This window comes from Trichechus manatus, unplaced genomic scaffold (genome assembly GCF_000243295.1).
Source record: "Trichechus manatus latirostris isolate Lorelei unplaced genomic scaffold, TriManLat1.0 scaffold00105, whole genome shotgun sequence".
NCBI classification, from domain to species: Eukaryota; Metazoa; Chordata; class Mammalia; order Sirenia; family Trichechidae; genus Trichechus; species Trichechus manatus.
In genome coordinates, this window is record NW_004444041.1 from 273,378 (window position 1) to 283,265 (window position 9,888).

At 43.7% G+C, this 9,888-nt stretch overlaps 1 protein-coding gene across 6 annotated transcripts in view; it reads left to right on the forward strand.

Annotated features, from left to right (window-relative positions):
* Positions 1-3,578: 3,578 nt before the first annotated feature.
* Positions 3,579-9,888, forward strand: part of LIN54 (lin-54 DREAM MuvB core complex component) — a 96,750-nt gene continuing 90,440 nt past the window's right edge. For 2 of the 6 annotated variants that reach the window (XM_004383092.2, XM_023737573.1), the window contains exon 1: positions 3,579-3,715. Coding sequence is in view for 2 of the 6 variants with exons in the window: in XM_023737572.1 (XP_023593340.1) it covers positions 4,444-4,465 (22 nt within the window). In the remaining 4 variants the exon portion in view is untranslated. Of the gene's footprint in view, positions 3,716-4,390; positions 4,466-5,816; positions 6,060-9,888 lie in introns of those variants that run through there. The other 4 variants (XM_023737577.1, XM_023737574.1, XM_023737572.1 and 1 more) reach the window with 3 other exon arrangements.

Sequence of the window (9,888 nt, forward strand, 5' to 3'; positions counted from 1 at the left end):
CCATACTACAACTGTTCAGGCCTAAGTTCAAGGGATCCTCGTTGTTACCTGTCTTGGTAAGTTGGATCATTGCTCTCAATTCTTCACTCCCTCCCTGTACTAGAATACATCTACACCCTTTGCCATGTACCTTTGCAGTACTTCTCACTAGAGTAGAAAGACTATGTTTTCTCCACCTCATTGATGTTGGGCTTGGCCACTTGTTTTAACCAACGGAATGTAGGCAGAAGTGACAGCATGTCAATCGGTTGAAGTGAGAAGGAAATCATGTTTCCACTCATTTCCCTTATGTTTCTGTGACCCACTAGGAGAAGGGCATGCCCCAAGTAGCCACTGCCCCATCTGCCTGGGTCCCAGAATTAAGAAACATGGAGCAGATGGGAGGGAATCCAACCACAAGCCTGGATTCCAGCCTGGCTCAGCTGAGACCAGCTTTTATCAGGGAGCCCAGTCAACCTATGAGCATAAAAATAAATACTTGGCCCCCGGATGCCCCTGTAGCTCAGTAATGAAGTCACTCCGGAGGTTCAGCCTTCATCCAATGATTAGGCAGGCCCATAAAGCAAAACGAGATTCAATGGGCACACCAGCCCAGAGGCAAGGATGAGAAGGCAGGAGGGGACAGGAAAGTTGGTAATGGGGAACTCAAGGTCAAGAAGAGGAGAGTGTTGACATGTCATGGGGGTGGCAACCAATGTCACGAAACAATATGTGTATTAATTGTTTAATGGGAAACTACTTTGCTCTATAAACCTTCACCTAAAGTACAATAAAAACATTTTAAAATGCGTGTGGTTGTACACCAAGGAGAATTTTAAGATGTTTTGCAATAAAAACTCTCCCCAGTTTCCAATAGCTTGAGGGGTAGATGCCTTCTTTCTCATACAAGGTGAAAAGTGGGCACACTCCTTCAACCACATTAAAATCTTTGTGTCCAGGTCCAAATGAACAAGGCCCAAAGAGAGGAGGCACTTCCCTCATTCCCCAGTATTGAGACCCTCTTTCAAGATCTCATGCCCTCTCCCATGATGTGCCTCTTCTCAAAATGACTGACATTGGCAATACCTTCAATAGGAAACCCCATCTCCTAACCACAGGGATGCTTATATCCCTAGCAGAACAAGTATATCAAAACAGTACAGAGGCTTCTCTACTGCTACCCTTTTAATTAAACAAATAAGCAAACAAGGGAGAAAAAAAAAAACAAAACAAAAACAACTATCAGAGATGCAAAGAAATCTATCTGCCAGAGAAAAAGTAAATAAACTCTGTCAGCAACCAACGGATGATTTAAGTGATTGAATTTATTTTTTAGGTCATTTGACATTATTAACCACATCATGTACCATAAGTGCAAAAATGTGGGGTGTGTTGAAACTGCCACCATTCCATATTCCCTTATTTGAAACTCTTGAGACCAGATGTATTTTCTGTATTCAGAAAAGAATATGCACCAACCATTTTTCAAACTCCACTGTTTTTTTTTCTTTTAAAATCAATTTTAATGGGGTATAATTTACATATAATAAAATGCATCCAGTTTAAATGCACCCAGTGAATTTAGACCACTACACCCTCATGTATCTACTACCGAAATGAAAGTAAAAAAGAAAAATTTCTATCACCCCAGAAAGTTCCCTCAAGCACCCTTTGGCTATACCATTTTTATGGAACACTCCAGTGGTTTCTAGGGAAACATTCTATAGGCAAACACATTCATACTTCTGCACCGACTCATAAGAATATTCACACTGAGTGGTATAAATAAAGTATACAAATAGTCTTATGTAATATTGGCCCAGGTTTTCCTGCCAAATGAGTTTGCCATAGCTTCCAAAACCCTTTCAGTTTTCAGAACATTCTGGACTTCGAAATTGTTAATAAGAGATTATGGGTCTGTTGTAAAAAGAGATACACGGTGATGAAAAAGAAATAAAGATGAAAATTACTCTTTTATAGACGTACACAAATTGTTTGCTTGCATAGAGACATCCTGGACTTCTGACAACATGAACTAATAAACATAGGAACTTTTTGGAAACTAGCCTGCTTTTAAGAAAGTTTTATTCACTAGTGTACTTTGTGGAGTCCCTAGGTGGTGCTAACAGTTAATGCGCTCAGCTGCTAACCGAAAGGTTGGAGGTTGGAGTCCATCTACTGATGATTCCCAACCTAGCCTGTGTTATCTTTCAACTTTCTCACATTTCTTGCACGTGCCACAGACCTTCCCACTTCCAGGCCTTTGCTAATTATATCGGTAGCAGAAAAAGTATATCAAAACATTACAGAGGCTCCTCTGCTTCTACCCTTTTAATTAAACAAATAAACAAAGACAGAAAGAAAAAAGAAAAAAAAAAAACAACCAACTATCAGAGATGCAAAGAAATCTATTTGCCAGAGGAAAAGTAGGTAAACTCTGTCTGCAACCAACGGATGATTTAAGTGATTTGTTTTATTTTGTAGATCATTTGACATTATCAACCACATCATGTACCCTAAGTACAAAAATTTGGGGTGTGTTGCTAAATCCTAACGATTAAGTTTGGGATAGGAGGTATAAGGTAGCGGTGACTGGCAAAAAAGGAGCTAACATTTGAGGCAGGACTGTGTAGTTGACATCCCTCAGAATACCCTCAGAATCCTGGGAAGTTTTGTTATTTATATTTTATGGGTGGGAAAAGAAACTTGATGAATATTATACACTAAAAGTGGAGGTGCAGCATTTAAACCAAGACTGCTTGATGGCAAAGTGATTGCTGCTTCCACTACAACGTGTCTCACCTCCTCCACTGTGTTCCCTGTCTACTGCCTCTCACTTTGACCTGTACGTACTCCGTGCTCCAGAAGCAGTTACGTACTGTACCACAACATTTAACATTTCATTACACTCCATTGTTTTCATCTGTGTGCTTCTTGTCTCACACTGAGCAGTTATTAACTGAACAATCTCTCAGTGCCTGTTTATCCGACTCCAAATTTGGATAGTTTTTCTCTTATAATAAAAGATAAAAAGAAAAATAAAAGAAAGGTGAATAAATACAAAGAATTTTGATCGTGTTAATCTTAGCCATATATTGCAAAAAAGCAAAAAGTTCCTTTCAAAATAAGTTTGAGTGCGTAGTGTCCCTGGGGCTTTTCAGCGATCTCTGCAAAATTAGTGCCGAAAAAAAGACGAGATTTGGCATTGTAAATATTGATCCTCCCCATTCCCACCCAAGCACATCAAAAAGCCGCAGGATTCTGGAAATCGCACCTACATCACGGACTTCCTTACAAGGAAAGCTAGAAGAGGGAGTCTCTTCCAACTGCAAGCTCGATCCCTGACCTCCCCCTCCCAGCCTCAGCGCGATGGAACATTCCATGCGAAAGCTTTGACAGAGCAACCACTCATAGTCACGTGGAGCTGGAGCGTACTCACGGCGCCCTGCGGAATGACGCGAACTTGGGTTGCCAAGGGGCGGGGCAAGGCGTCGCGGAAGGGGCGGGGTGAAGGAAGCCGACCAGGAAGGCGGGTCGGGCGAAGTGGAGGGGCGGGTGGCGAGGGGCGCGCGGGCGGGGAGGGCCCGGCGTATTATGGGATGCGGCGGTGGAATGGCGCTGGGCGCGTGATTTTGAACAAACCCGGGTCTGTGTCTCGGAGGCGCCGCCGCCGCCGCGGCTGCTGGGAGCCCAGGGAGCGCAGCGCGAGGAGGAGGCGGCGGCGCCGCCGGCTTTGGTGAGTGTCAGCTCCCTGGATGGGGGCTTTTGAGCCGGCGGGCGGGAAGGGGGCGCCGGCCCCAGCTGCGGGAAGCGGCGCGGGCGGAGGGCGCCGGACCGCCCCCTCTAGGAGCCCGGGCGGGGAGCGGGAACCTCCGGCTAGGGGCCGCGGCGCCCCATCCCTGCGGGAGGGTCTTCGGGGCTCAGCCCCTTTCTGCCTACTCCCAGGAGGGCGGCTGTCACCCGGCAGGGCCGGGGCTCGACCAGCCGGTTGCCTTTTCCGGCAGTCTGGAGGAAGGGCTCCCGCGGCTGTTGACACGCACACAGCGAGGCCGGAGAAGCCGGCCGTGTCGGCCCTGGGTTTTTGGGAACCAGTTTTGCTGCTGTGTCATTTTGTACCAGCCCCTCCTTTTCCTGCTGGCCGCCACCCCGTTCTTCCTACGCTCCTTTGTATGGCACCTTCTTCCTGTGTGTCCGTTTTCCTCGCGAAGCCCACCAGCCAAATGTCATCATGTTCCCGAGGTGCATGGGGGAAGGGAGCAGGCTGAGACTTGGCTTGGCCAAGCAACGGTAAACAACCAAGCAGAGTGCGGGTGAACCGGACAGCCGGTGGGGCAATAAAGTTTAAAGATAAAGAAACTGGGGAGACTTTACACTCTCAGCGTCTACCAGGCTGCGTATTAAAAACGGCGATTGGGCTGGGTTGGTAGACAGCACTTCTGTACGCTGGAATCTACCGAGTTTTATATGAAGTTGTCATGCAAGCAAGGTAGGGAACTGAAATGATTTTTTCACCTTCTAGCTCACTTTTCTTAGACGAACTTTTAAAAAGGACAGTAGAGTGACCTTGTTTTCAACCTTAAATTTCAACTTACTCATTTCAGATAGGTCTTTTAGATCTCATGTTGTAGTTGAATGGTATGGACTTCAGCCTTTGAATGGATGATTATCAATTTTTTCCTGAAATTGACAAAGGTGGTCGGTTTAGTTTTTTTTTATGCTACTCTCATTAGAAGCCCTGTAGCCTATGCTTTCTTGTTATTTCTAAGATGATTTAAAAAAAATCTTATGTTCTGTTTTAGTTACTTATGAAACTGCATGATGGGAGGCGCTGGGGGGGGGGTAGCTCTAGGGTCTTACTGTTCCAAAGCAAGCTGTGTATTTTCACTGCTTTGAACAACTATATCAGCGGCAGATGGTTTTTTAATTTGTTGACTTGGATCCTAAAAAACGTTTGAAAAAGAATTTTAGCTTAGAGCTATATTTTCTGTATTTTTAGAAATTGATCATTCATGCATATATTTCCATAATTGGATCAATACATTTTAAACTTAGTTGCACTTTGACGTCTTAAACTAATGACAAATTGAAATTTACGATGTTCCTGGACAGAAATTGTCAGATAAAATTAAGTGGAGAGGAAAGTAGTTTGGAGTCTATATGTCAGACATGTGTTGAAATCTGTATTAAAAAACAAAAAAAGCTGTTTTGACCGCAGTAATTACATGAGGATCAGTGCCTGTAATTTACAGATGTATCAGAGAGGTCAGACAGGCATATGGAAATAACTCGTTCAGGCAGGGTAGTTCTGACGGTGGAGTAAAATGTCAAGAGTTGGTGAGTGACATTAAAGGTCATGATAATGTCTTCAGTGTCTGAAATGGACATAGTGAAACGCATTCCATGATCTATCTCCAGTTGCTTTTCTGAAAATGAGTTTAGATCCCTTATTGTCCTTATGCCACCTTCCGCGTGGCGTTTGCTCTTCAAAACAAAAATATGCCGGACTTGGGACCCCGCAGATAGCGCAGCTTCCTTTCGCAGCCCTGCGGGGCTGGCAGGAGCACCATCTTTCGTTCTGGGGTGAAAAGTCTTTGCGTAGCCTGTGTGTGCATTTGTCTCTCCCGTGTGCATTTGAAGGTTGGCGGGGCCGGCGGGAGGTTTCCCCGGATATGTGGGTGTGTGCCTCTCGGGAGGGGAGGATCTGGGAGGGGAAGAGGAGGAAGGGGGAGGTGACTGGCAGCGGCGGCGGCGGCGGCGGCCCGGGCTTGGGCTGTCGGAGAAGCTGCTGAGCTGTGATGGTGATGACGAGGTGAAAATGGCGGATCTTTCGAAATACAATCCCGGCCCCTGACAAACCAGAGGCGGCGGCGGCGTCGCCACACGGCTCCCTTACGGGTCTCTGGGTACCCTGTAGCGCTCCAGTTTGGGCAAACTGAGAAAGGAAGCAGCTGGTCCGAGCTATCTGGCAGAGGCAAAACAAGCACCGCCCGGGCTCGGAATTGCCCGGGACCTTCTGGAGCCCCCACCTTGGAGCCGGAGGGAGGAGAAAGCGGCAGCCGCTGGAGGTTGAGAAGAAGGAGGTACCCGAGGGCCTCTCTGCCTTGAGATCTCTTCATGGGGCGGGGGGCGAGGGGGGACACATTTGTGTCGTGGATCAAGTAATGACTTGCCTGTAGTGCAAAAGAATCAGTAGCCTCATAATGACATCAACAGTATTCTTTGGGTGTTAAGAGGGCTCAAATTTGCTCTTATACCTAAGGCTGCTGCTGAGGCCTAGAGGAACCGCTAGCGCTTATCATGATTTCCTGATTTAATAGTTAGCATATCCACTCTGGTTGGTCAACATCAGATGATGTTAATCAGTTTACGGAGTTGTATGTTTCTTTAAAGAGACTGAGCATTGGCATTTTATTCTGCATTTAAGATTTGTGTGTTAGGTCATAGTTTATAACTTGTTGGGGTACGGACATTCACTTTTTTTTAGCATATTGTCTTTTTTTTTTTTTTAATGGCTCTGTCATCCATAGAGTGACTCCCTTTGCCCCTGCCATTTGGCAAATAACAATTAAGATACTGTCAGTCAAGTTTCATACCATGTTTTTCAGAGAAATTCTTTCCTAGCCCCCATCCATTTCATGAAGCCAGAGAGTAAAAGTTTTGGAAGATTTTGCAGTAGATTTTATAATCCAAGTGAAACACAGCTCTGGAAATTCTGTTAGTGCACTAGTTTTACCGTCATTGTTAAGGAGAATTGTGATTATTGTTATGGTACCATCTCCTTTGGCTTGATGCAAGCATTTGATGTGAGTACATTAAGTTGGTATAAAGATGAATTGAGACCTCTCTTCTCTTCTAAATACTGGTCTTGTTAGTCCTTTACGTAGAGAGTTGAGAATTGGATCGGCTGACTTTATGACCAAAAAAAAAAACCAAACCCATTGGTGTCAAGTCTATCCCGACTCATAGCTTCATTTTGTAGGTTATCTAAAGACATGTAGGTATTAGATTGTCCTGCAGGATCTCCAGTGGGTCTGTCTTCTTGCACACAACAGTTATTGTTGTTGTTGGGTGCTGTGGAGTTGGTTCCAACTCATAGCGACCCTGTGTACAACAAAATGAAACATTGCCTGGTCCTGCACCATCCTCACAATCTGTTGCTTTTTGAGCCCACTGTTGCAGCCACTGTGTCAGACCGTCTCATTGAGGGTCTTCCTCTTTTTCGCTGACCCTCTACTTTACCAAGCGTGATGTCCTTCTCCAAGGCCTGATGCCTCCTAATAACAGTTTCAAAGTACATAAGATGAAGTCTTGTCCATCCTTGTTTCTGAGGAGCATTCTGTCTGTATTTTTTCCAAGATAGATTTGTTCATTTTTCTGGCAGTGCATGGTATATTAAATATTATTCTCCAATACCATAATTAAAATGCATGAATTCTTCTTCAGTCTTCCTTATTAATTGTCCAGCTTTCACATGCATATGAGGCGATTGAAAATACCATGGCTTGGGTCAGGCACACCTTAGTCCTCAACACACCACAGTAGTGTCCCTGAAAAGTTAAACATGAATCATATTCTTATACATTAATTTGAGGCCTTGTTTTTTTTCCCCCAGCTTTTGTGGGAGAAGGTTGGGTCAGTGACTCTGAGTGTATGAAAGTGAACCAAACCAAAATCAAACCCATAGCTGTTGAGGCAATTCCGACTCATAGCGACCCTATAGAAGGGGGTAGAACTGTCCCATGGGGTTTCCAAGGAGCTCCTGGTGGATTCGAACTGCTGACCTTTTGGTTAGCAGCCGTAGCTCTTAACCACTACGCCTCCAGGGTTTCCATGAAAGTGAGCAGAAAGGTAAATATTCGAGACATGCTTGCTGGTAATGTTTATAATTAGCAGTGAATAATTTTCTTTATCCTCAGATTGTCTATGAAGAGATGATGTTATAGCTATGTCATACAATATCATACATTTTGTATTCAGAGTATAATTGTTTTTTGTGTATATAGCTTGGACATTTGGCCTCTCACTCGCTAAAAGAATAAGGGACAGGAAAAAAATTCAGAGGAAATACCTGAGAGATACTTTAGATCTAATTAGTGCAGCTTTAAAAATCATTTGTCTGATGTTCTTATATTAGCCAGTAGGAATTTGTTTTTATTTTACAGCATTTATGTTGCAATTATTTGGGCCATGACAACCCAACTGCTAAATTAATAGTAAGATTAAGGATTTTAAAAATAATTAAAATAAAGAGGGAGGTTAAAATGCCTTTTTATTTGTTTTCTCTTAATCACAGAGGGTTATTGTCTTTTTGTGATTTTTTCGTGACTGTCTTTAAAGACCAGTTCTCAGAATTGTTGTTAGAACAATTGTCTATTTATTAATAATTGAAAGTGTGTTGGAAAAAAATGAAGGAAGATTTATGCCACTGTAGGTAGTCTGGCATCTTTTTTTTTTTTTTTTTTTAAACATTACAGATTTTCATTACTTCATTCAGGTACTACTACTGGATGTCTGCTATGTCTCACATACTATGCTAAGCCTAGGAGATAAAATAACTTTAATATTATTGCATCAAGAGAGCTTCCAGTTTAGGAATCACTGGAGGTAAATTTGGACGGTTGGATAGGGCCTAATGCAGAAGGCCTTGAGAGTTACAGACAATTTTTGAGGAGAGTGACAGCCTCAGAGATGCACTCTAGGGAGATAAATTCTGTAACTGTGAAGTAGGGTGAAGTGAATTGTAGGTGAGAGGAGATGGAGGTAAAAATACTGTAGTCTCTGAGGCTGTCAGTCTCCTACTTAAAAATTTTCTGTAACTCTCAAGGCCTTCTACATTAACGGTGGCAATGAATAGTTAAGTGCTTGGCTGCTAACCAAAAGTTGGCAATTTGAACCCACCAACCACTCGCCAGGAGGAAAGACCTGACGATCTGCTTCCATAAAAATTTCAGCTTAGGAAACATTATAGGGCAGTTCTACTGTGTCCTATAGGGTCGCTTTGAGTTGGAATTGACTCAAGGCACAAACAGCAAGGCTTCAAGCTTTGCCGTTTTGGAAGTCATTGGTTGCCTTGGGGAGGAGACAATTGTGAACGGTGTAGTTTGCATGATATATGACAGATTAATTATTTCTATGGAGAGACATCAAAGATGACAAGATCATAAACCTTGGTGTTTGATGAAATATCGAATATCATAAAAAAAAGGAGAGAAATCAAAAGGAAAAGCTAATTTAGCTAGAGAAAGAGGAAAGGAACTTACACTTGAATTACAATCAGGGCTTCGAACAGGTTTAAACCGGTTTAGTCATGGCCAACAAAGCAAAACTGGAAAAGACCAAAATTTTTAAAATTTGGGTGATCCGGCACCATAGCTGGAATGGGAAAAATTACAGGTCAAAGCCCTGGAATGTGAGACTCAGGGGTGGGAGTGGCGGGGAGAGGTGTAGTGAGCCCTTTCAGGAGCCTGATGCATGAGGTTGGATTATTGCCAGGACTGAGGAGAGCAACGTACATTTCAGAGCAGTGTGGTCAGCCGCCGTCTTCGAAAGGGGCATCACTGTTTCGGACTCTGCACAGAAACCTATGGGCAAGAGATTTGGTTGCTGTGCAACACTTAGGCTGCCCTTGTTTTCTAAGGGGAGGATCTAGTTTCTAGCTGGGCTTTGACCTGTACTTTTTCCCATTCTAGTTATAGTTCCAGTTCACCCAAATTTAAAAAATCTGGGTCTGTTCTAGTGTCACTTCCTTGGCCATGATTGAACTAGGAAGAACCAGGTCGAAGCCCTGGTTACACTGTACCGCATCGCTGTCTTCACAGTAACCCTGCAAGTAATCTGACAGAGATTGGTTACGGTCACGTGATAAGCAACTAAGAGAGCCAAGATTTACAACTGGGTCATTTTGATTTG